General features: G+C 45.5%; 1 protein-coding gene across 2 annotated transcripts; it reads right to left on the reverse strand.

Moving 5' to 3' along the window:
• Window positions 1–1826: 1826 nt before the first annotated feature.
• LOC115529174 (NLR family CARD domain-containing protein 3) lies at window positions 1827–24801 on the reverse strand. Of its 2 annotated transcripts, XR_003973475.1 has the most exons (11): window positions 24637–24801; window positions 23695–23799; window positions 23486–23587; window positions 23106–23225; window positions 21868–21937; window positions 21458–21683; window positions 16487–18332; window positions 13756–13929; window positions 9932–10058; window positions 7494–7667; window positions 7059–7193 (listed from the first exon to the last, which is right to left on the reverse strand). XR_003973475.1 is itself a non-coding variant. In XM_030337716.1 (10 exons), the coding sequence occupies exons 1-10, from the start codon at window positions 23775–23777 to the stop codon at window positions 2092–2094; spliced, it is 3402 nt and encodes a 1133-aa protein (XP_030193576.1). In that variant the 5' UTR covers window positions 23778–24050; the 3' UTR covers window positions 1827–2091. The 2 variants fall into 2 exon arrangements, 1 of the variants encoding a protein (XP_030193576.1); XM_030337716.1 differs by lacking the exons at window positions 7059–7193; window positions 7494–7667; window positions 9932–10058; window positions 24637–24801 and adding exons at window positions 1827–2651; window positions 4087–4133; window positions 4310–4483 and having other exon boundaries at window positions 23695–24050.
• Window positions 24802–27755: the final 2954 nt, after the last annotated feature.

Genomic DNA, 27755 nt, shown 5'->3' on the forward strand with positions numbered 1-27755 from the left:
TATTGCATTGACACAATCGTAGCAGAATAGGAAACAATGCATATTTGTCTATCCAATGAGCTCCAATGGGCTTAACTCACAATCCCACAGAGTCATACTGTACACCTATAGTTGATACTGCAACATTGTTGGAGTATTTTGGCAAAACTCTTTATTTATTGCACTGATGAATGAAAAACACTAAAACATTTTTAGAAAGGGTAACTTATTTGTTACTGTCATACAGTAAAATGTTCAGCTGAACTGACTGCAAAGAAGCTTTCTGTAGGCCAACAAAAAATTAAAATAAGAATATAAATGAGGTGAAACAGATGTGTTAGATTTCAGCTTATTTCTAAACTGTTCGTAAAGACTCTGCGTTGTGTATTTCTCCGTAGTAGTAGTAGTAGTAATTCTTGAAGTGGAAATCAAAGCAACTTGCCAGGTTGGATCAGAGGGTTGAATAGAAGGTTTATTGGAGGATGTAATACAGCACAGGTACAGACTTAGGTGGGATAGTCTCAGTGTGAGAGTCCATCCTTGAGTGTCCATCCCTCTTCTCACCAAACCAAAGGGTTGGGGCCAGTATTATAGGAAAGAAAGAGTGAATAACAAAATAACAGTCTCCCTTGATAAGGTATATGGCCCTGGCTATGTCCCAGACGACAGGGTTGGTTCGTCCTTGTTGGGACATCACAAATGACAGAATGTTGGAAATAACACCTCGTACAGTAGGAGAGGCACTGGCCTGTTCCTACACTAAGAGATGTGAACACAGAGAGGCAGTAATATACACCAACATCCTACATTCCTCCCAATTGATCATATTTAACGTAGTTTAAAGATCAACCTTTAAAATTAGAATTCAGTTTATCTACTGGTAAACAATTAACAATTATCTAAATCAACAAAATGAAGCATAAAAGGCAATAGCAAAAATAAAAAAGTATACTCATCATCCACAAGTAAACCAGATGTAGGCTAATTAAAAAATAAAACACTCATTAGGTTACTCATGATTAAACCAAAACAGATTTAAATTGTAAAATAAAGGAAATGGAGTGTCCAGACAGCGCCCTCTGCTGGGCAGTGGAGCTCCACCTTCCTCTGACAGCTCTCACTGTCACCAGCAGTAAAGTGGTTCTGTTGGTCTGAACAACACTAAAGGGCCCAGAGGAAGGCTTAGCCTTAGAAACGGGGGGATGTTTGGGGCACCAGACCTCACGACGGTGGGGGGCTCTCTAACCCAGCTACCCTGAGGGGGGGCAACAAGATCGGGGCAGTGCCCGGGGGGGTCGGTTAGGGGGTAAAACACCCCCACCAAACAAGAGAAATGATGAATGATTCAAGGGCTTTGCCCGTTGAGTAGGAGGAGAGCAGGAGAGCAGTGAGTGAGACCAATTGGTAAGTGGGCGTGGCGTTCTGAAGGCCAGTGGTCTCCAGGTGAACCAAGTGGGAGAGAGAGAGAGAGAGAGAGAGAGAGAGAGAGAGAGAGAGAGAGAGAGAGAGAGAGAGAGAGAGAGACTGAGAGAGAGAGAGGGAGAGAGGGAGAGAGAGAGAGAGAGACTGAGACAGAGAGAGAGAGAGGGAGAGAGGGAGAGAGAGAGAGAGAGAGAGAGAGAGAGAGAGAGAGAGAGAGAGAGAGAGACAGAGAGAGAGAGAGAGAGAGAGAGAGAGGGAGAGAGGGAGAGAGAGAGAGAGACAGAGAGAGAGAGAGAGAGAGAGAGACTGAGAGGGAGAGAGAGAGAGACTGAGACAGAGAGAGAGAGGGAGAGAGGGAGAGAGAGAGAGAGAGAGAGAGAGAGAGAGAGAGAGAGAGAGACAGAGAGAGAGAGAGGGAGAGAGAGAGAGAGAGAGAGAGACAGAGAGAGAGAGAGAGAGAGAGAGAGAGAGAGAGAGAGAGACTGAGACAGAGAGAGAGAGAGGGAGAGAGAGAGAGAGAGAGAGACAGAGAGACTATAACTGACACAGAGATACTGAACCCCCCTACCAGAACCCTCAGCCCACTGGGTGTGTTTGTGTCCACACCCTCCCCCACCCTGCCTCACCCCCCCTCCCCACAGAGACACTGAGGCCCCGCCGAGCCCTGAGGACCCTACCCTTCGTGTGTGTCTACAACCGACACAGAGATGCTGAGGACCCCCCCCTGACCCACCCTACCCTCACCCCCGGGAGGAGGTCCTCCTGGGTGAAGGGGGACCAGAAGGTGTGGAGGTGTGTCAGTGTGTCTGAGGACCCTCCTCCACCTGGGGACACTCTGTAGAAGGACAGAGAGCCAGCAGGCCGGTCCAGATACACTCCTACTCTGGTGGAGCCAGCGGCGCGGAGACGGAGGACTGTCTCTCTACCGTTGTACCGGGCATAGTAACGACCATCATCACAATAAAGAACCCAGGACTTGTTGTTCTCTCCAAGCCTGCTGTCACGACCGTCTCCTCTCCTTGTGATTCCTCTGTATGTCACTCCTATATTAACCCGTCCTTCCCACTCTACCTTCCAGTAACAGCGGCCAGTCAGAGCCTCTCTACCCAACACCTGGTACTGGGAGTCAAATCTGTCTGGGTGATCCGGATACGACTGGTCCACTCCAACCACCGTCACCTTCCTGTTGTCCTCAGACAGAGAGAGGTCTCTTTGGACCGTGTTGGGGTCCAGTGTGAGGTCACAGGCATCTGAGGGAGAACCAGACATGATGAGCTGCTGAACCGCTCTTCATCCTCATCATCATCATCATCATCACTAGTACTGTTCTCCTGCGCTCTGTGTACATATACATAGATATGAACACATACATACATATACATATGTACACATACATAGATACACACACCTCAGCAATAACGTTATGAATACATCAACAACAATATTATGAATACATCAACAACAAACATCTCTCCTTGGATCCAGGCTGCTCTTCTTCTTTTTATTCTCTTTCTTTTTGTGATCGCTCTCTCTTCTTCTTCACCCCCCCCCCCCCCCCCCCCTCATCCCCCTCCCTCTCATTCCCCCCCGCCTCCCCATCAGCCCCTCCCCCTCAGCCCCGTCACCCCCCCTTCCCCTTCCCCTCACTGCCCGGTCACACCCCTCCCCCTCCTCCCTCAGCCCCTTCACCCCCCTCCCCCTCCCCATCCCCCTCAACCCCCCACTCAGCCCGGTCAGTCCCCCTCCCCCTCACCCCTAGTCCTCCCCCTCAGCCCCGTCAGCCCCCCTCCCCCTCCCCCCTCACCCCAAGTCCTCACCCTCAGCCCCCCCTCAGCCGGTCCCCCCCCCCCCCCCCCCCCCTCCTCCTCACCCCTTGTCCTCCCCCTCAGCCCCCCCCCCCTCCCCCTCCCCCTCAGCCCCTTCATCCCCCCTCCCCATCCAACCTAGTCCTCACCCTCAGCCCCCTCACCCCCTCTCCCCCTCCCCCCTAGTCCTCCCCCTCAGCCCCGTCACCCCCCCTCACCCCCCCCTCAGCCCGGTCACCCCCCTCCCCCTCAGCCCCCCCTCAGCCCGGTCATCCCCCCTCCCACTCCCCCCTAGTCCTCCCCCTCAGCCCCCTCTCTCACCCCTTCACCTCCCCCTCACCGGCCCCTAACCCGGTCACCCCCCCTCCCCCCCCCCCCCCCCCCCCCCCCCCCCCCCCTTACCCCTAGTCCTCCCCCTCAGCCCCTTCACCACCCCACCCCCACACTCCTCCCCCCTCAGCCCTGTCTCACCCCTAGTCCTGCCCCTCAGCCCCACACTCCTCCCCCCTCAGCCTGGTCACCTCCCTCCCCCTCCCCCTCACCCCTAGTCCTCCCCCTCAGCCCCCGTCACCCCCCTCCTCCTCCCCCTCACCCCCCCCTCAGCCCGGTCAGCCGCCTCCCCCTCACCCCTCAGCCCCTTCAACCCCCCTCCCCCTCCCCCTCAGCCCCCCCTCAGCCCGGTCATCCCCCCTCCCCCTCCCCCCTAGTCCTCCCCCTCAGCCCCCTCCCCCCCCCTAACTGTGATGGTCGACAGTATTAATATACGTAAGATACATGATGTCAGCCATCATCTTCATTCCCAGTAGGATGTGACCTCACTTCCTGCTGTGTGGATGGACTTTCCATCTCAATAGTGTGTGTGAATCGAACAGACACTTACACTTCTTTAGAGCTAGTTTCAGCCTCCACACTCCACCGTGCTCCACACTGGGGGGGAAACAAAGTGAGAGCAGCAGGTTGAAAAATTCACCTTCATCATCTGCCATCTCATAACGTTCTACACAACATGAGTGACAGCTGCCTCTTCAAACCACTTCATCTAGCAGCGGCTTGAATCCTTGTAGGAGACTTTGTCCCTGAGTGGTAAGCTGTCCTCTCCATACCTGAGAGTGTCCAGTCTCCAGCGTGGATCCTCCAGTCCAGCAGAGAGCAGCGCAGCTCCAGAGTCTCCAGGGTGATTGTAGCTCAGTTCCAGCTCTCTCAGATGGGAGGGGTTGGAGCTCAGAGCTGAGGCCAGAGAAGCACAGCCTTCCTGTGTGACCAGGCAGCCAGACAAGCTACACACACACACACACACACACACACACACACACACACACACACACACACACACACACACACACACACACACACACACACACACACACAGTGAGAATTATTACTTTTCTGGAGATAAATCTGCTCTGATTTGGAACTTGTGGCGTTACTGTTTGACCATTTAGTAAAACTGACCTGAGAGTTTCCAGTGTACAGTGTGGACTCCCCAGTCCAGCAGAGAGCAGCTTCACTCCTGAATCCTGCAGATCATTGGTACTCAGTTCCAGCTTTTTCAGACTAGAGGACTTGGAGCTGAGAACTGAGGCCAGAGCTTCACAGCACCTCTCTGACAGATGACAGCCATTGAGGCTGGACACACAATCAATATAATACGTTAGGAACTGTGATTCATTTTGCATTTGAAATTTGTCACTAGAAATGTTTTATAAGTTTACCTAAATGTCAATACAGTAGAACTTTAAAATATGACTAATTAAGAATTCAGACAACTAAAGATTCACTAAACTCCAGAAAATGTCCATAAAAATACTCAGTTCTAAGAAGAATTTTTTTTTTAACTTTACTCTAAAGTCCACCTTACTGTCTGACTACATGATTATGAATAGAATAGGAATATAATAAAACAAACACCTTATACCATCATTAACAAACTGAATCCAAGATACAACTTTTACTGTCATGGCAACACAAATAGAGTGAGATTGAGGTCTTGTGTTTGATAAGATGAGTGGTAATGGCGCTGCGATGCACGCAAACTGCCAAGGTTTACTTCAGTGCTGGGTTAAATAGCGGCTGTATTGCAGAAACAGCTTGATCGCACTATTTGGAAACACGACCCACTTAAATTCCCATGAAGGCACTCTGCTTTAATCAGAAAACTTAAAACACTGGTTTGTACTTTGTGCAAAGTTTCATTTAAATGTCACTGCAGCACTATTCAAGAGCATGTAAAGAAATGCACTATTCAGGATGACCCAGAGAAGAAGAATAATCCTAATTGGGGTATATTATCCAATCTGCAGCCGGTTATTATAAGTAGGTATTTGATTGAGGAGCCGGAGGAGGAGGAGGATGAAGAGTTGGTTAGTGAGGAAAGAGATGTCACGGCGCTGGTGGTAAAAAGAGAAACAGACCCCCCATCAGTATTTACGTTAATTTGTAAAGTGGGAGGTCCCGGAGCGCAGAGGGGGGGTGGATCCAGTGACTCAAAACGGGGGTTGGTAACGGTATACACTGCATACGTAGCTTCTCTGACTAAAAAACCTAAACAACGCTGTGTGTACATCAGGGAAATGTTTATTTTAATTGCAGAACATCCATGGGTGGGAAATGTAAAATAAAAGAATACATGGCAACAATCGTTTTCACAAGCAGCAATTATCTATGAGACTATTAAATTACCCAGGATCAACGGATTGCTGCGTGTGCGCCGCGGTGCACCAGCTAAGACATGCACACTGCCGTGCATGGACAGTAATGTGCACGCCGCAGTGTAAGGACCCTGACCGCAAGGTGCGCGCCTCAGCTTGTACTTTTGGTTAAACAGTGTTGCTTTGACGTTGTGGATTAGAAAATAATCCATTGTTTTACCGTTAATATCAATCTAAATTAATCCACTGCCAAATATGGACCTTGTTGAAACTCAGACGTGAGATTTTACTGGGGCACAGCAGATCAATACTGGGGCACAGCAGATCAATACTGGGGCACAGCAGATCAATACTGGTCCTCTGATGTGGAAATTGTGGTGGAACTGATTGACCATTGAGTGAAACTGACCTGAGAGTTTCCAGTGTACAGTGTGGACTCCCCAGTCCAGCAGAGATCAGCTTCACTCCTGAATCCTGCAGATCATTGGTACTCAGGTCCAGCTTTTTCAGACTAGAGGACTTGGAGCAGAGATTTGAGGCCAGGGCTTCACAGCATCTCTCTGACAGATGACAGCCATTAAGCCTGCGTACAAACAAAATACACTACATGTTAGGAACTGTGATTATTTTTTTATTTGAAATTTGTCATAAAACATGTTTTATTAGTTTAACTAAATGTCAATACAGTAGATCTTTAAAATATGACTTACTATGAGGTCAGATAACTAAAGTTTTTAAATAACTCCTGAAAATGTCCGTAAAAATAAGAAGGATCCATTATTTTACTTTATTAAACAACTCTAAAGTCCACCTTACTCTCTGACTACATGGTTCCGAGTAGGATAGGAATGTAATAAAACATACACCTTATACCTCAATTAACAAACTTATTCAAACGTACACCTTTTACTCTCATGACAACACAAATAGAGTGAGATGGAGGTCTTGTGTTTGATAAGATGAGTGGCAATGGCGCTGTGATGCACGCACACTGCCAAGGTTTAGTTCAGTGCTGAGTTAAAGCGCGGCTGTATTGCTGCGCCGGTGTGATCGCTCTATCAGGAAACACGACCCACTTAAGTTCCGATGAAGGCACTCTGCTTTGATCAGAAAACTAAAACACTGGTTTGTACTTTGTGCTCAATTTCAATGAAATGTCACCGCAGCACTAGCGTTATTCAAGAGCATGTGAAGAAATGCACTATTCTGGATGACCCAAAGAAGAAGATAAATCTTTATTGGAGTATATTATCCAATCAGCAGCTGGATATTATTAGTAGGTATTTGATTGAGGAGGAGGAGGATGAAGAGTTGGATGGTGAGGAAAGATGTCGAGGCGCTGGCGAAAAAACCCAGAAAAAGCAATCAAATGCAATCAAAACCTTAGCAACAGATTTAAAGAGAGTGAAACGGTTCATATGAATGGAGACAGATGGATGGTACGTGACCAAGGACATTCTCACGTCTCATAAAAGGGGTGCGACCACATTTGTTAGGGTGCAACGAAATTGAAAAAGTAAATGGCACCAGTAGAAAATGTCTTGAGACTGAGAGGACATATTTTACTTATGTAGACTTAAAACTTAACTTCCTCTGATGTGGAACTTGTGGAACTGTTTGACCATTGAGTAAAACTGACCTGAGCGTTTCCAGTGTACAGTGTGGACTCCCCAGTCCAGCAGAGAGCAGCTTCACTCCGAAATCCTGCAGATCATTGGTACTCAGGTCCAGCTCTCTCAGACTACAGGAGTTGGAGCTGAGAACTGAGGCCAGAGCTTCACAGCTTCTCGCTGACAGATGACAGCCATTAAGTCTGAATACAATTAACAGAACACGTTAAGAACTCTGATTAATGTAACGTAGATCTTTTACTTTTAACATAATGCAGAACTTATGTTGAAATCTTTAATCAGAAATATTTCATTAATACACACTAATCAATACATTAGATCCTTATGTTTATTCAATATTGGCTGTAAATTGTATAATATTTTATACGTAAGAATTTTATAGTGTTTTAGACAGTTTGGTGTATTAATTTTACTTTGGATTGTAGTATTATGCATTGTATTGTAATACATGTTGTAGTATATCTACAGAAATTGTCTGCATATTAGGGCTACAACCAGCAGCGGCAAAAAGGGTGTGGGGGGGGGGGGGGGCTAGTGGGGGCTTAAGCTCCCCCTGAAAAAGGCTGAGCCCCCTCCATGCCCCCCCTCCAAAAAAACAATTTCTTTTTAAATAATAATAAGGTGGTAAGCAGCACGGGAACGACCATACGGGAGCCCGAGTTCAGAGTGTTTGCAACTCTCGTGGCCCAAACACTGCAAGACCCATCAAACTGACATATATGTTACAAAACTAAACTATAAAATCATATTTTTAATTTGCGTAAGTGATGATGAACGTCGCTGCTTGTTGTGTGATTTGATTGGTTGATTTGTATCACATAGTAGTGTGTAGTATTATTTGTTGCATGATAACATATCAGCCCCTGCTATCGACAATGTAGCCCCCCGTAGCTCCCGCAATCATAATTCTTTGGCGCCGCTACTGGTTCCAACTAATTATTAAATGTTTAAATATCATTTATCTGGGCGATCTCTATAGAGAATAAAGTACTCTCCTTCTTTGTCACTTCCCCCTCTCTCCTTTTTCCCGCTCACTCGTGACCTCTCACCCTTCCGCCAGCTGACCCTGAAGTCTCTGCATCAACCCATCCTATTGGTTGAACCCAAACAGCGACCATATTACCAAACGTACTGAACGAAGGTGCAATGGTTTTAAAAAAGTGGGTTACCTTTTATTAATAGTGAACGTATATTTATGCATGTAACCTTAACCGTAACTTATAACAATTATTTAAAAATAGCTGTATTTAATTATTGATAAGCAATTACTATTCATTCTTGGCTTCATTTATTTATTATTTCATAATAAATGGAGCATTTGAGTTTGATTTTTCATCTTGTTTACACAATATAACGTTGTGTATATTGAGATACATGTTATACGGTTACCTTGAAAGATGTTTCCTATGTTATCATGACTTTTATATTCTACTATGATGTATATTTTCTTTGCGTGTACTCCCTCCGTCCCTCTCCCTCCCTCCGCCCCTCTCCCTACCTCCGTCCCTCTCCCCCTCCGTCCCTCTCCCTCCCTCCGCCCCTCCCCCCCTTCTGTCCCTCTCCCCCTTCTGTCCCTCTCCCCCATCTGTCCCTCTCCCCCTTTTGTCCCTCTCCCCTTTCTGTCCCTCTCCCCCTTCTGTCCCTCTCCCCCTTCTGTCCCTCTCCCCCTTTTGTCCCTCTCCCCCCCCCCTCTCCCCCCTCCATCCCTCTCCCCCCTCCCTCCCTCCGAAAAATGAATCGGCTAAATTAAAACCATCAGTGACTGTTTGTGTAGTGTTCAAAGTTGTTATCTGTCCAGTGAGTCTTTATTCCCCATTGAAGTTCCACAAGAATCTTGTGTTTGCATTTTCATTTTAAATGAATATTCAGGGTAAGACAGAGGGGGGAGAGGGGGGAGAGGGACAGAGGGGGGGGAGAGGGGGGAGAGGGACAGAGGGGGGGGGGGGGGGGAGAGGGGAGAGGGACAGAGGGGGAGGAGAGGGGAGAAGGACAGAGGGGGGAGTGGGGGGAGAGAGACAGAGGGGGGAGAGGGACAGAGAGGGGAGAGGGGGGAGAGGGACAGAGGGGGGGAGAGGGGAGAGGAACAGAGGGGGGAGAGGGACAGAGGGGGTGGAGAGGGACAGGGGGGGAGAGGGACAGAGGGGGGGGGGAGAGGGACAGAGGGGGAGGAGAGGGGAGAAGGACAGAGGGGGGAGTGGGGGGAGAGAGACAGAGGGGGGAGAGGGGAGAGGAACAGAGGGGGGAGAGGGACAGAGGGGGTGGAGAGGGACAGAGGGGGGAGAGGGACAGAGGGGGGGGAGAGGGACAGAGGGGGGAGGGAGACAGAGGGAGGAAGGGGGAGGGACGGAGGGGGGAGAGGGACGGAGGGGGGAGAGGGACAGAATGGGGAGGGGGGGAGAGGGACGGAGGGGGGAGAGGGACAGAATCCAACCATTTCATACTCAACTCTTCTTTCTTGGCCAAGAGATGAAACGTTGATTTGTTATCGACACAAATAGCACAGGCACAAACTTGTTCCGCAGTGTAAGCACCTTGCTGTTACCTCATACCTGCCGAGATGGGCTCTGTGTCACCTGGACGCAAAATCAATCAGTAGGGCCGAGATCGTTTATTGGCCTGTGGCATGTGCCACCGCGACCACTGACATACCATGGCATATGCCGTTCTGGAACGGTAACTGCCGTTCTGAAACGGTAACTGCCGTTCTGAAACGGTAACTGCCGTCGCGACCACTGACATACCATGGCATATGCCGTTCTGGAACGGTAACTGCCGTTCTGGAACGGTAACTGCCGTTCTGAAACGGTAACTGCCGTTCTGAAACGGTAACTGCCGTTCTGAAACGGTAACTGCCGTTCTGAAACGGTAACTACCGTTCTGAAACGGTAATGCCATGGCATATGCCTTTCTGGAACGGTAACTACCGTTCTGAAACGGTAACTGCCGTTCAGGTGGAACGGTAACTGCAGTTCCCAACAATGGTATGTGACACCAGCATAACTCCTCCGTATAATTTCAAGGCAGGTATTGCCATAAATGTAAAGGTATATATATTTGGTATTTATTGACACAATATCACAACATAACGCCGTAAATAAAGGGATTTACACGTTTCTCTCGTCCGTGCTGTTGTAAGGATATTTCCGATCTGTTTGTTGTTGCTTTTGTAATGACAGTTGCTTTTGAAAACAGCCGGACTTGCTCCGGTGACGGTAGTTATAGCCTAGCCTTCTAGGTGGCCATAGAGCTATAGTCTATTGCTTTGTTCCAATATCCATACTATCCGCAGTCATTATACTTTATTTTAGTATGACTTATTTTTTATATAGTTTGAGTACGTAGTGCGTTGCAATTAAGATCAGGGCGAAAGGAAGTGTAGTGAAAGGACCCGAATGGTATACTCAAAACGGTCAAACCGATGAGTGTGGATTGATGTATACCTTTCGTGCTCCACGGCAGCGATCTTAGCTACGTAGCTGAAGAGGCGGAGCCAGGCTGAGCCAACGTCGGCGCATTTTCTTTAATAGGTCCATGCATTTTCCACGTATCCTGCATTAATGGAGTCATTTTGTAGTTTTAATAGCTTTATAACTACTATGTGTAAAGAGTTCACCGTTCAAAGCGAGATGTTTATTGCGGTTGCGATCGTAGCTTCCGGTTAGTGCACCAGAGCCAGGTCCCTATAGGGGTGGCACTGTAGGCTATGGCTAGACAGTGATCCATTTTTCCACTCGTGTTTTATCAAGATGTTCTAGTAGCGTAGCCTATAATAAAGCCTACTGTATGACTGCTTCAGCTCATAACTATTCAATAGGCCAAATATTAAGTTTTGCATTTGTTCTTATTGGTGTTTAACCAAATATTTTAAGTAGGCCTATAGGTTCCTATCATTTAACCCTGATCCAGTGTCATAAACCTTTCTATATCGACATGATCCAGTGGTATCATGGCATACAGGCCAAAAGTTTTTCCGCTGGCAAGCCAATTATGTTAATCGGAAGTTCCATTTCCTACTGGAACCACCGTTTTCCCGCTGGCATGCCACTCATGTAAAATGGTATTACCAGTTTCTACTGGCACCTACCGTTTTTCCGCTGGCATGCCACTCATGGAAAATGGTAATTACCAGTTTCTACTGGCACTTACCGTTTTTCCGCTGGCATGCCACTCATGTAAAATGGTATTACCAGTTTCTACTGGCACCTACCGTTTTTTCCGCTGGCATGCCACTCATGGAAAATGGTAATTACCAGTTTCTACTGGCACCTACCGTTTTTTCCGCTGGCATGCCACTCATGGAAAATGGTATTACCAGTTTCTACTGGCACCTACCGTTTTTCCGCTGGCATGCCACTCATGGAAAATGGTATGACCAGTTTCTACTGGCACCTACCGTTTTTATAAGAATGATTGTGTAGCTGTGAATCATGAGTGGTATGTGTGTATGAACGGGCAAATACCACAGGAAAGGAATATCTACTGGCAAACGGTAGGTGCCAGTAGAAACTGGTAATTACCATTTTCCATGAGTGGCATGCCAGCGGAAAAACGGTAGGTGCCAGTAGAAACTGGTAATTACCATTTTCCATGAGTGGCATGCCAGCGGAAAAAACGGTAGGTGCCAGTAGAAACTGGTAATACCATTTTCCATGAGTGGCATGCCAGCGGAAAAACGGTAGGTGCCAGTAGAAACTGGTAATTACCATTTTCCATGAGTGGCATGCCAGCGGAAAAACGGTAGGTGCCAGTAGAAACTGGTAATACCATTTTACATGAGTGGCATAACAGCGGAAAAACGGTAGGTGCCAGTAGAAACTGGTAATTACCATTTTCCATGAGTGGCATGCCAGCGGAAAAACGGTAGGTGCCAGTAGAAACTGGTAATACCATTTTACATGAGTGGCATGCCAGCGGAAAAACGGTAGGTGCCAGTAGAAACTGGCAACGCACTACGTACTCAAACTATATAAAAAATAAGTCATACTAAAATAAAGTATAATGACTGCGGATAGTATGGATATTGGAACAAAGCAATAGACTATAGCTCTATGGCCACCTAGAAGGCTAGGCTATAACTACCGTCACCGGAGCAAGTCCGGCTGTTTTCAAAAGCAACTGTCATTACAAAAGCAACAACAAACAGATCGGAAATATCCTTACAACAGCACGGACGAGAGAAACGTGTAAATCCCTTTATTTACGGCGTTATGTTGTGATATTGTGTCAATAAATACCAAATATATATACCTTTACATTTATGGCAATACCTGTCTTGAAATTATACGGAGGAGTTATGCTGGTGTCACATACCATTGTTGGGAACTGCAGTTACCGTTCCACCTGAACGGCAGTTACCGGTTCAGAACGGTAGTTACCGTTCCAGAAAGGCATATGCCATGGCATTACCGTTTCAGAACGGTAGTTACCGTTTCAGAACGGCAGTTACCGTTCCAGAACGGCATATGCCATGGCATTGCCGTTTCAGAACGGTAGTTACCGTTTCAGAACGGCAGTTACCGTTTCAGAACGGCAGTTACCGTTCCAGAACGGCATATGCCATGGTATGTCAGTGGTCGCGAAGGCAGTTACCGTTTCAGAACGGTAGTTACCGTTTCAGAACGGCATTTACAGTTCCAGAACGGCATATGCCATGGTATGTCAGTGGTCGCGACGGCAGTTACCGTTTCAGAACGGCAGTTACCGTTCCAGAACGGCATATGCCATGGTATGTCAGTGGTCGCGGTGGCACATGCCACAGGCCATTAAACGATCTCGGCGTCTCTCAAATCAATACTGTCCTCCCGTCGCAAGCCAAGGATGGCGAGGCCATGAATACTAATTCACCAACTGAATGTTGGTGTGGCTTTTCTAATTTGCTCGTTTATGCGTCTAGTTTCTTTCATTTGGTAACGCAGGCAATTGAGGTAGAAGAACATTTTCATGTTCAGCATGCATATCCAACTCTGAGTGACCTATCGTATTTCAAAAGGAACAAGATTAAATGGTTTCTCGGGAAATGACACCTTTAAAGTGAGTGAATCTGTTCACATGAATGGGCACAGAAGGATGGTAGGTGACCAAGGACATTTTCACGCCTAATAAAGGGATGCACATTTGTTAGGGTACCACCAAATTAAAAAGATAGTAGCCAGTATAAAATGTGTCTTGAGCACTGAGACTACATCATTTACTTATGTATTTAGACCTGTTAACTTTCTTTTCAATGTCCTCTGATATGAAACTTGTGTTTGAACATTGAGTAAAACTGACCTGAGAGTTTCCAGTGTGCAGTGTGGACTCCCCAGTCCAGCAGAGAGCAGCTTTACTCCTGAATCCTGCAGATCATTGGTACTCAGATCCAGCTCTCTCAGACTACAGGAGTCGGAGCTGAGAACTGAGGCCAGAGCTTCACAGCTTCTCTCTGACAGACCACAGCTATTCAGCCTGCATACAGAATAAACAGAACACGTTAAGAACTGTGATTAAAGTAACATAGATCTTTTAACATAATTCAGGACTTATGTTGAAAACTTTAATCAGAGATACTAGTGAATATATTAGATCCTTATGTGTTTATTCAATATTGGCTGTAAAATGTATAATATTTAATACAAGAATTTTGTAGTGTTTTACTCTCGTTTTGTATATTAATTTTACTGTTATACCACTAAGAAGCTCTGAGACCAATCTGTTAATTATCCCCAGAGTAAACACAAAACATGGGAGAGCAGGATTTAGTTACTACGCAACAAATAGCTGGAATAAACTCCCAGAGGATTTAAGACTTGCCCCAACTCTGAGCACCTTTAAAACAAGACTGAAGACTTATGTTTGCAATAGCTTTCAGCTAAATCTTAAAGAAATTGCACTTTCTAAAAAAGCTTTTTCTTTAACTTTTTCTATTTTAAGTAACTTTCTTTTACTTACCTATTATTTAATTTAATTGTATGACAATGTTTATATGTGAAGCACTTTGAGTCTGCCTTGTGTATGAAAAGTGCTAGATAAATAAAGTTGCCTTGCCTTGCCTTGCCTTGCCTATAGTACATCTACAGAGATGTTTTGTATATTAGGGTTACAACCAGCAGCGGCACAAGGGGTGGGGGGGTTAGCGGGGGCTAAATCTCCCCCTTAAAAAGGCTGAGCCCCCTCCAAGCCCCCCCTCCCAAAACCCCCAGTTATAATGATGTGGCGAGCAGCGTGGGAACGACCAGATGGGAGCCCAAGTTATAAGAATATATATATTGTGGCAGACGCCAGGGAGGAGTGAGGGGAGTGGTAGGCCTGGCAACCAGCTGGCTCCACCCCCAGGCCATATAAGGAATTCCTCCAGATAACGAGGCAGGCCTGAAGGCCATTAAGCTAGAGTGCTTGCTGTTAAAGAGAGGAGCAGGCTACCACAAGCCAGAGTTAGGGCTAGTGCTAGCGAGCAGGCAGGATCTGTGTGATCGCCTCATCCCTTTGAACTGCTCTCTGTGTGTTGGGTCGTTCTATCTGTTCAACTTGGTGGCGTGGAAACCCCACACCCCCAGGCCCGCTACAATATACATACATATATATATATATATATATATATTTAAGCAATAGATCACGCCAGGCTGTGGTATGTGCTCATTATACCACTGTTAAGGGGCGTTGTCCAACCTCCTTCGCGGTGGTATAATGAGCACATGCCACTGACTGAAGTGATCTATTGCTTTTATACAACGGTTAATGTTATGGCGAAACGAAAGTCAGACACACTACATTTAAAAAGAAACCAAGAAAGTCAAAGTAGCCGTTTTGTTAAAGAATACAAAAAAGTAGTCCCTCCTGGCTGCCGCTATGCATCGACGGTCGCTATGCAACACACTTTAGCGTCCCTCCGAGAGAAGGCTCCGATAGAGCGGTTCGCCGGCAATTTATCCCATGGAGCAGTTCACTCGCCGTGTGCCTAAGCTTTCGTTAGTCTCTCCATCGCCTTGCTCACTCCCGGAGTAACAACATTTACACCCTCTCCATCATCCAACACATGTTTTACTTTGTAACTGTTTCTACTTCCAGGCGCGGAGTGATATGCAAACTTTCACAAAATGATCGGGCGTCATAGCAGTTATGTATATGCTCATTATACAACAGTTGGGAACCAATCAGATCGCTGGATTTAGGTCCCCCGTTGTATAAATATATATATATATATAAAGTGATCGGACTGACTTATAAGTCACAAAACTGAACTATGAATTCCTATTTTTCATTTGCATAAGTGATGATGACCGTTGCTGCTTGTTTTGTGATTTGATTGGTTGATTCGTATCATATTGTAGTGTGTAGTATTATTTGTTGATTCAATGTGTATCAGGCCCTGCTATAAAACATCTAGCCCCCCGTAGCTCCCGCAATCATAATTCTTTGGCGCCGCTACTGGTTCCACTTAATAAGTAAATGTTGAAATATCATTTAGCTGGGTGATCTCTACAGAGAATAAAGTATTCTTCTTCTTTGTCTCTTCCCACTCTCTCCTTTTGCCCGCTCACCCGTGACCTCTCACCCCTCGCCCACATGACCCTGAAGTCTCTGTATCAACCCATCCTATTGGTTAAACCCGAAGCGTCCATGTAACCAGACTACTGAACAAGGTTATAACGTTTTAAAATAGTGGGTTACCTTTTATTAATAATGAACGTATATTTATGCTTGTAACCTTATCTTTAATTACTTGTTTATACTTATAACAACATATTCAAATGCAGTTGTATTTAATTATTAATAAGCAGTTATTATTCATTCTTGGCTTTCCTTATTTTTAGTTTTTGAGTTTGACTTTTTAACCTGGTTACACAATATAATGTTTTGTATATTGAGATACATGTTATAAGTTAACATCGAAAGATGTTTCCTATGTTATCATAACTTTTACATTCTACTATTGTGTATTATATATATATATATATATATATATATATACTCTATATATATTGTTTATTGTGTTGCGTGTAATGTGATATATGTTTTTAGTTAACTTAGAGATGTTTTGGAGGCTTTGACCACTGGCAGCAGCCTCAGAAGACCCTCCTCTGAAGCAGAGTATTTCTTCAGGTCAAACACGTCCAGCTCCTCTTCTGATGACAGTAAGATGAAGACCAGAGCTGACCACTGAGCAGGAGACAGAGATTTTCTGGAGAGACTTCCGGATGTCAGGAACTGCTGGATCTCCTCCACTAGAGAACGGTCGTTCAGCTCATTCAGACAGTGGAACAGATTGATGCTTCTCTCTGGAGAGAGATCTCCACCATCTATCTTCTTCTTGATGTAAGACACGGTATCCTTGTTGGTCTGTGAGCTACGTCTTTTCTGTCTCAGCATACCTTGTTTAAACTGAGTGAACCTTTTTCTACTCCCTGTCTGTCCCAGCAGACCTCGTAGGACATTCTGATTGGCCTCCAGAGAGAGGCCCAGGAGGAAGCGGAGGAACAAGTCTAGGTGTCCGTTCTCACTCTGCAAGGCCTGGTCCACAGCACTCTGGTAGAAGAGGAGGAGTTTATCTTCACCGAAGGTTGGTTGCTTTTCTGAGAGCAGATTGACACCCTTGTGGACGAAGGACCGAAATACATAAAGGGCAGCCAGAAACTCCTGGATGCTCAAATGGACAAAGCAGTACAACTTCTCACCTGAGTACAGCCCACACTCCTCTTTAAAGATCTCGGTGAACACTCCTGAGTACACTGAGGCTTCGTGGAAATAATATTTACAGTCTGCCAGGTCGTCCTCGTAGAAGATTAGGTTGCCACTCTCCAGCTGGTTAAAAGCCAGTTTTCCCAGAGAATCAATGATGTGCCTGCTCTGTGAACTCCATCGTGAATCTGTTTCAGCTATCGAACGATACTTCCTGTCCCCCTCTATGGACAGAACCCTCAGGAAGTGGCTGTACATCTGAGTCACGGTCTTGGGCGTCTCTTCTTCTATCTGGGATGTTTTGAAGTAGTCCTCCAGAACTCTAGCAGTGATCCAACAGAAGACTGGGATGTGACACATGATGTGGAGGCTTCGTGATTTCTTGACATGGGAGATGATTGTGCTGGCCAGCATCTCATCTTTGAATCTCTTCCTGAAGTAGTCCTCCTTCTGTGGGTCGGTGAACCCTCTGACCTCTGTCAACATGTCAATACACTCAGCAGGGATCTGATTGGCTGCCGCAGGGCGTGTAGTTATCCAGATGGTAGAAGAGGGTAGCAGGTCGCCCCTGATGAGGTTTGTCAGCAGCACGTCCACCGAGGTGGACTTTGTGACATCATTACAGATGGGGTTGTTCTGGAAGTCCAGAGGAAGTTGACACTCATCCAGACCATCCAAAATTAAGACAATTTGGAACCTGTCGTATCTGCAAATTCCTGCTTCTTTGGTCTCAATAAAGAAGTGATGAAGAAGTTCCACCAAGCTAAACTCTTTCCCTTTCAGTAAATTCAGCTCTCTGAAGGTGAGGAGAAATGTGAAGTTTATGTCGTGGTTGGTTTTTCCTTCAGCCCAGTCCAGAGTGAACTTTTTTGTTAAGATGGTTTTACCAATGCCGGCTACTCCCGTTGTCATTATTGTCCTGATTGGTTTATCTTCTCCAGGTAATGGTTTAAAGATGTCCTCACATCTGATTGGTGTTTCCTCCTCGGCTGGTTTCCTGGAAGCTGCTTCAATCAGCCTGACCTCATGTTCCTGGTTGACCTCTCCACTGCCTCTCTTTGTGATGAAGATCTCTGTGTAAAACTCATTCAGAGGTGTTGAATGTCCTGCTTTGGCGATTCCCTCAAACACACACCAGAACTTCTTCTTCAAACGTGACTTGATTTTATGTTGGCACTCGACAGCAGCATATCCTAAATGATAAAAAAAAAAAGTGGATGATGACGTCAGTGAAACCGGGTCAATGTTTCCTGTTTAATTATCAATTTAATGATATTTAGTGGCTTCATAAAATGTTCAGGACTATAACGTTTTTCCAGAGCTATATGCAGTGTTGGGGGTAACATTTTACAAAGTAACGCGTTACAATAACGATATTACAAAGTAATGTGTTACAGTAACAATATTACTGTTTTGGGTAACGAAGTAAAGTAACGCATTACAGAAAATATATCGGTAACTACACTACTTTACTAGACTATAGTAACACGCTTTCCTGCGTTACCCTACCCGTATTTGCCTGAATGTAAAGTTCTGATCTGTTGTGGTGCGTGCATGCGTGCTGCCCGTGTGTCTGCAGCGCCTGCTTGCCTCGGCACGTTGCCATAGTGATCGGTTTGAGTGACGTAGCTGCTTGTTCGAAGGAGTGTTCATGTGTTGGAGCGCAGAAGCAGGTGACACAGAAAGACCGGCTGGTTACCGGGTTCATTGTAGAAGACATGCTTCCACTGTCGACTATTGAATCGCCCAGAATTAGAAAAATACTAGATAAAAATACCCGCGACTCGCAAGCCAACATCCGACAGGAAGACATTTTCCCATTACCAGAACAAGTGTTGTACCGACATGGAATCGAAGCTCAAAATAATTTTCGAGTACTCCCTGGATCATGTGTCCACCACCGCAGATATTTGGTCCGCCAACAACAAAAGTTAGGCTACTTAGGAATGACGGTGCACTGGATAGACAGCATTATTAAAACTTGAGAAGGCTGCTCTTGCCTGCAAGAGGGTGAGAGGAAGACACACTTACGATGTCATAGCTTGCGAAATAGATCAGGTTCATTCAGCCGTTGGACCACATACAGTAACAGCATGTGTCAGCGCCGCTTAAGTGCATTTCTGTTTTAATTGTATGGGATAAAGTGACCTTTTTATATTTTTCATTGACCACTTAATTTTTGTTTTCATGTTTCCCAAAGCCTGCGTTTTAAAAAAGGTGTGTTGCTACTGATTGACCTCACCATAGCCTACTTTATCCTGTTGTTTGTGGATTTTACAGTGAGGCATTTCTTTGTGCAGACAGGGATATCGTTCTTTCATCTTTTCTATTAATCAATTTTTAATTATTTTTATTGTATGACAATGTTTATATGTGAAGCACTTTGAGTCTGCATAAATAAAGTTGCCTTGCCTTGCCTTTCATATGGTTTCATATGCCATTTTGTATAGATTTATACAATAAACACTAAGTGATGATAGGGCTATGATGTTTGCCCATGTATCTACAGTCAATTAAGTAACGGGAAAGTAAAGTAATAAGTAGTGAAGTTACTTTTCAAATGCAGTAACTAGTAAAGTAATCCCATTACAATTTACAGAAGTAACTAGTCATAGGTAACAAATTACTTTTTTTTGAGTAACTACCCCAACACTGGCTGCATGATTGGGCTAATGATAGTAATAATGATAGTGAATCAGTTTAAAGTGACATGCTGATATAACAAGATAGTGTTGCATCTCATCCACTAAGCTATTCTCCTGTTGATCTGCAGTTTGTTTAATATTATTAATAACAATAATAACAACACATTTTATTTCAAGGCACCATTCATGACACCCACATTCGCCTTATATTTCAGAAAACAATCTAGAGTCAAAAACAGCAATAGCTGCGTCGCCAAAAGCATGATCAAAACAAGACATCAGGTTGGAGACCCAGGTAGGGGGAGGTAAGAACAGTGATGGGACCCAGGTAGGAGGGGGTAAGAACAGTGAGGAGACCCAGGTAGGAGGGGGTAAGAACAGTGAGGAGACCCAGGTAGGAGGGGGTAAGAACAGTGAGGGGACCCAGGTAGGAGGGTGTAAGAACAGTAGTGAGGAGACCCAGGTAGGAGGGGGTAAGAACAGTGAGGAGACCCAGGTAGGAGGGGGTGAGAACAGTGAGGGGACCCAGGTAGGAGGGGGTAAGAACAGTGAGGAGACCCAGGTAGGAGGAGGTAAGAACACTGAGGGGACCCATGTAGGAGGGGGTAAGAACAGTGAGGAGACCCAGGTAGGAGGGGGTAAGAACAGTGAGGGGACCCAGGTAGGAGGGGGTAAGAACAGTGAGGAGACCCAGGTAGGAGGGGGTAAGAACAGCAGTGAGGAGACCCAGGTAGGAGGGGGTAAGAACAGTGAGGGGACCCATGTAGGAGGGGGTAAGAACAGTGAGGGGACCCATGTAGGAGGGGGTAAGAACAGTGAGGAGACCCAGGTAGGAGGGGTAAGAACAGTGAGGAGACCCAGGTAGGAGGGGTAAGAACAGTGAGGAGACCCAGGTAGAAGGGGTAAAGAACAGCAGTGAGGAGACCCAGGTAGGAGGGGGTAAGAACAGTGAGGAGACCCAGGTAGGAGGGGTAAAGAACAGCAGTGAGGAGACCCAGGTAGGAGGGGGTAAGAACAGTGAGGAGACCCAGGTAGGAGGGGGTAAGAACAGTGAGGAGACCCAGGTAGGAGGGGGTAAGAACTGTGAGGAGACCCAGGTAGGAGGGGGTAAGAACAGTAAGGAGACCCAGGTAGGAGGGGGTAAGAACAGCAGTGAGGAGACCCAGGTAGGAGGGGGTAAGAACAGTGAGGGGACCCAGGTAAGAGGGGGTAAGAACAGTGAGGAGACCCAGGTAGGAGAGGGTAAGGACAGTGAGGAGCCCCAGGTAGGAGGGGGTAAGAACAGTGAGGAGACCCAGGTAGGAGGGGGTAAGAACAGTGAGGAGACCCAGGTAGGAGGGGGTAAGAACAGTGAGGAGACCCAGGTAGGAGGGGGTAAGAACAGCAGCACAATGGTGAAACGAGTAGGGGGTTTGTCAGGGAGTCTCCAAAGCCTGGGAGCAGTGCAGCTCAGATCCCTAGCACCCACTGTGCCTAGAGCCCTAGCACCCACGGTGCCGAGAGCCCTAGCACCCACGGTGCTATGAGCCCTAGCTCCCACGGTGCTGAGAGCCCTAGCACCCACGGTGCTAGTATCACATTTTGTAATTTAGTTTGAACAGAATAAATGAAAATCTCCTACTGCTCTTCAAAATGTGTATTTCTTCTCTGTTTTCAAGATAAGAGTCTCTTACCGCTCAACAGTTTGTCGGCCAGTCCCTTCTTGTTCATCTCCATCAGGCAGTGCATTGTGATGTGCACCACTCCCTCTATGGCGCGCCTCCTCTGCTCCTCCTTCTCACCATCCACCTCCTCCCCCTCCCTCTGACTCTCTGAGCAGTGTGGGTAATCTGAGAAGAGATCCCTCCAGAGCTTCTTCAGCTCCTTGTCTAGAAAAGCGTGTGCGTTCTCCTCAGCCCTCTGGAACAGAACAAACATCAATGAGAACTTTACTCTGAACTCACTGAGGGCATCAGAAGCATTTGTCCTGGATTCACGTCTGCTGGTCTGAAGAAGGAAGCCTGGAGACTATTAGCTCCACAAGAGATGCTTTCTGATGTTCATGGAAAGCTGAAGTCAAACATCTTGGTTGACATTTACACACCTTGATCAGCACTGTTTGATGCTGCTGTAGAGACTGAGCACTGGTAACCATTAACCACTCCTGGTGTTGTCTGTAGAGAACACTCACACACACACACACACACACACACACACACACACACACACACACACACACACACACACACACACACACACACACACACACACACGCACACACACACACACACACATGTGATTTGACATTGGTACTGTTAGGACGGACTGTTCTCCTCCAGCTCATCATCGCTCTCTACAGCAGGCACTCTGTGAAGTGTTTCTTATCGGGAGCAAGAGGCCTTGCGACGTTGAGGGAGGCTGTGGTACCCATAGACATTGCAAAGGATAGACGCTTCATCGACCGCTACTACTGGCGCTGCCAAGCCTTTTGGCCGCCTTCTTGGAGTGGTCGACCGCTCCACTCAGTGTAATCTGTTTGGCAGGCGCAATGAACTGAAAACCCAACTGATTTTGACGCTTTTTCTTTTTGCTGCTGACCGTCTGACACATCGGTGTGTTCCACTGGAGCTGGGCCGATGCCTGATGTCGTGCGTCTCAAGACGGTTTTACACTGCCAAATATGCCCGTCTAATGCATGCCTTTTTCCCGGCATGGTCCGCGTGTTTACACTGCCCGAGGTCAATTTCCTGCTTGAGCTAGCACCCCAATTTACCCCACCGGACCCTATAAAATAAAGAATATGTTGGTATTTTTGCACATGTGAACAGTAAATCGCGTTTGTAGATTGACTCAAACTCATTCTTGCATGCGGGGTTAAAAAAAAAATAGAAACATTCAGGAGTAACCAAATTAGTCTAAAGTGGCCAAGACTCTGTGTGTAGCCCCTCCTTCTCCAGTGAACCAATATTATTAAATCCCCTCGGTTTCACACAGGCAAGATTGTGAAATTGCTTGGCGTGCCAAGCCGTGACCGGAACATCTTGGCAGTGTAAAATGGCCTTCAGAGTGTGTTCTTCTGTTACTACCATAGCCATGTTGCAGATCAACACACAGGCTTTGGTCCTGCGTTACTGAACTGATCACTTTCACACTCCTCATTTAAATGTCGAGGTTCATGTCTAACTTTCGCCTTCCCAACGTGAACAACCTCTTTTTAGCTGTTGAAACGCTTTGCGCCACCAGAGGCAGACGTTGGCCCACTGATTAATGGTCCAGGGGCCGAATAAAGATGATCCGCGGGCCAACAGTTGAACAGCCCTGATGTAGTGGTTGAATCCTCACCTTTCCTTAGAAGGTTGGTGATTTCCCTCTTTAAAGTTATGACGTTGTTCCATAGAACAGTCACTCTTTGTGGAGACACAGCTGGGTCCAGGGGAGTCTGCTCTCTGCTGCTGGAGTCTTCTAAAAAAACAAGAACCAGGATTTATAGATGTTTAAAAAATGCTGTCATTTTTGTAATCCCTGATGAATCCTCCCCTCTTCTCAATAGACTGATTTCGTTCTTTAAAGTTAACAGGTTTTTCCATAGAGTGGTCACTCTTCATGGAGACACAGCTGGGTCCAGGGGAGTCTGCCCTCTGCTGCTGGACTCTTCAAGAGAAACAAGGGTTTACGGATGTAGGATAGACACTGTATTTATATTATATCTGATAAATTCTTACCCTTGTTCATGAATTTGCTCCTTTTTTCTGAACAGGTTACGTATGCTCTTCATGGAGACACGGCTGGGTCCAGGGGATCCTGCTCTCTCCTGCTGCTCTGGCCTTCAACACACACACAGCTGTTACTCAGACTAATGATGGAGTCATGATGTATCACTGCTGAGCTCTGAGATGGACAACAGTCACAGACAGAGAGATCCTCTTCTTACCTCTTAGCTTTGCTCCGGCGGCCATGTTCCCCAGACAGAGTGGTTTTAGAGGTACGACCCCCCTCCTCTCTCTCCTCATCCATAGTAGACTGGATAAAAAAAGTTCTGTCCCATACGGTAAAAAGTTATAAAAGTATAAATGTAAGGGAAGAAAAGGAGGTTAAAGTGTTAAACAAGTTGTTAAGGTGAACGGTTTTAAAGGAGCAGAAAGAAGGGCTGCTTGCTGCAACAGGCCGTTGAGATGAGGAAATCAACTTTAACACGAGGAAGTTACAGAACTGAACCGACTTGACTCACTCACACACACACACACACACACACACACACACACACACACACACACACACACACACACACACACACACACACACACACACACACACACACACACACACACACACACACACAAACAGACAAGGATCAAACTGAGCCAACTGAGCCAACTGTAAAGTCTGCCATATATATATATATATATATATATATATATATATATATATATATACTGTATATATAATATATATAGGCCCATATAGGGGAAAGTGGGGAAAGATGAACCAGTGGGTGTGTTGACCCACCCCCTGTGTTTAGGCCACTGTACACATTTGTTGGACCATCAATTCAGGAAGCAGCCATCCTTTATATCTGGCTTTGATGAGAGAGCACGTGGTCATGCTGCAAGTACGTTTTTTTTATCCCAATAAACGTTTTTTTCACGTCAAAGTACGTTTTTAACCTGTCAGGTATGATGACTGCTACGTCAAAGCAAATTCATCCACCCGTCAAAAATATCCAAAATATCACCCTCAATGTTCAATTTACAACAGGACAGTAAAGCAGTTTGTATTCTCTATTAAACAGATATAAACGGTAGTAAACATTATTATATACCAGTTACCTAAGGACAATATAAACGGTAGTAAGCTGTCTCTTATCTTTTCTTACCTTATCTACTCCAGGATTAAAATGCGTCCATACGATAAAAAAAGTTGTAAAAGTATAAATGCAAGAAGAAACTAAAGTTAAAGTGTTTATAGAAGTGGAGGAAGAAGGGCTGCTCGATGCGACCGACCCTTCAGAGGGGGAAGTTCCAGGAGCCGCCCCTCTCAGCGCGTGTCACGTGTTTTAGGGGAAAACGAAGATATCGCACACACACACACACACACACACACACACACACACACACACACACACACACACACACACACACACACACACACACACACACACACACACACTAGGATCACGGAGCCACCTGGAAAGTCTGCCTTAAAGAATATGTGTAATAAATAGGCCTATATATAATATAATAATACCATGTAATAATACTATAATATAATGATACCATTCGATGATACTATTATATCATAATGTAATAATATAATGCTACCTTGTAATAATTCTAAAATATAATAATACCAAGTGATAATATAATACTATAATACTATAATATAATAATACCATGTAATAATACTATAATATAATAATACCATGTAATAATACTAAAATATAATAATGCCATGTGATAATATTATAATATAAGAATGTAAGAATGTAGTGATACTATAATATAATAATACCATATGATAATACTATAATCAAATCATGTAACAATAGCCTGTGTAGACTATCAGTATATTACTGCATGTCACCACAGACCAACATGTCCGGTTCCCTGAGTTCGAGTGGCGCTGTCACGTTAAAAATTGTACCGGGGGCGAAAATGTACCGGCATACGTCATCTGTTGTTGACAAATCCCAAACCTGCCTGGCAACAGACGACGCGATCGTCTGTTGCCTGGCAATGGGCAATCGCGTCGAATGACGTAGGAAGGTTCTTGAACATTCGCAACCTTTCATGCTCGTTCATTGCACTCCTTCATTGAGCGTGACAAGACAGGTTTTTGAAACTTGCTTTAAACACTCAGTTTACTTGCTAAATTCGATTAAACAATTCAATACAATACAAATATAAAGTAAAAACAAGTGTTATCTAGCGATCCGTTATCTGTATTATGTTATTTGGTGTTCGGCAACATGAGCGCGAATGGTTTTTGAAACCTGCTTTAAACACTCAGTTTACTAGCCAAATTCGATTAAACAGTTCAATACAATACAAATATAAAGTAAAAACAAGTATTATCTAGCGATCCGTTATCTGTGTTATGTTATTTCGTCTTTGGAAACATGAGCCGAATGTTTTTTGAAACCTGCCCGGCAACGGACAACCCAATCAAATCAGTTGTCAAGTTGTCAACAACTGATGACGTAGGCCGGTACAATTTTCGCCCCCGGTACAATTTTAACGTGACAGCGCCCGTCAGGACACAGACTCCAGGCTGTCGGACACAGAGGAGGAAGGCAGCCTTTACCCCCAGGGCTGTCCAGCTCCTTAATGCTGGTCACTGACTCATCAACATGCTGCACTTTAGAATGGAAGCACTTCATGAAGCACTTTTCACTCATGTGTTGAATATTGTTGTTACGATGCGTGTGTTGCTTGATTGTGTAGTGTTTGTGGGCTGCTTGTGTTGGTTGATTGTGTCTCTTTTTTAGCTACTGTTATGTGCCTCCCCTTTAAATTGCTCCTCAGGGACGAATAAAGTGATTTGAATTTAATAGAATTAGTGATGTTATTCGATATGCTTATTGCATGTTGTTACATGGAGCTCATCACATTAACAATAAGCTGTTCTAACTTTATATCAGTCAGCTGTGATCCTGCTCTAAACCATCACACTAACAATAAGCTGCTATAACTTTATATCAGTCAGCTGTTATCCTGCTCTAAACCACCACACTAACAATAAGCTGTTATAACTTTATATCAGTCAGCTGTTATCCTGCACTAAACCACCACACTAACAATAAGCTGTTATAACTTTATATCAGTCAGCTGTTATCCTGCTTTAAACCACCACACTAACAATAAGCTGTTATAACTTTATATCAGTCAGCTGTTATCCTGCTCTAAACCACCACACTAACAATAAGCTGTTATAACTTTATATCAGTCAGCTGTTATCCTGCTCTAAACCACCACACTAACAATAAGTTGTTCTAACTTTATATCAGTCAGCTGTTATCCTGCTCTAAACCATCACACTAACAATAAGCTGTTATAACTTTATAACCTGTACGTGTCCAGGGTCAGGCCAGGGGGTGGTTGGGAAACCCAGTGCTGCCACTTGGCCCTGGTTGGTCCTCATGGATGAGGTATTGGGACGGAGGCATTCCACAACCCCCCTGTCCTAATTGCCTCCATCCCTGAGGACACACCAGGGCCAAGTACAGCAGTGGTGGATCAGGAGGAGGAGGAAGAGGAGGAAGAGGAGGAGGAAGATGAAGAGGAAAAGGAAGAGGAAGAGGAAGAGGAGGAGGAGGAAAAGGAGGAAGAGGGAGGAAGATGAAGAGGAGGAGGCGGAGGAAGAGCAGGAGGAAGAGGAGGAGGAGGATGAGGGGGAGGAGGAGGAGGAGGAAGAGGAAGAGGAGGAGGAGGAGGAGGAGGAGGCGGAGGAGGAGCAGGAGGAAGAGGAGGTGGAGGAGGAGGAGGAGGAGGAGGAGGAGGAGGCGGAAGAGGAGAAGGAGGAGGAGGAGGAGGAGCAGGAGGAGGAGCAGGATGAGGAGGAGGAGGACAGACAGCGAGGGCCCAGGTCCAGACAGAGAAAGAGGGACAGACGATGAGCTACTGGACGTCCTTAAAGAGGACATGAGGTTGCAGAGGGAGGCAGAGGAAAGGAGAGCCCAGGAGAGCAGGGAGAGAATGGAGGCTGTTCTCTATTTTAGAAAGATTAGTGGATAGATACGTATTTATAAATGAACAATTTATAAAAAAAGTTCTGTTATATTTAAACATATTACACATAACATGTTTATTTCTTAAACCCTAACACTAATTGTAACTTTCATGTTTCATGGAACTATTTACAACTATTTACCACAATTATTATACAACTAAGTACAACAGAAAACATAATAATTCAGACACCACCCAAAAATATAAACTAGGAGACACCACCCAAACAAACAGTGACTAGGGGACACCACCCAAACATTCAGTCACC

Source organism: Gadus morhua, chromosome 17 (genome assembly GCF_902167405.1).
Source record: "Gadus morhua chromosome 17, gadMor3.0, whole genome shotgun sequence".
Classification (NCBI taxonomy): Eukaryota; Metazoa; Chordata; class Actinopteri; order Gadiformes; family Gadidae; genus Gadus; species Gadus morhua.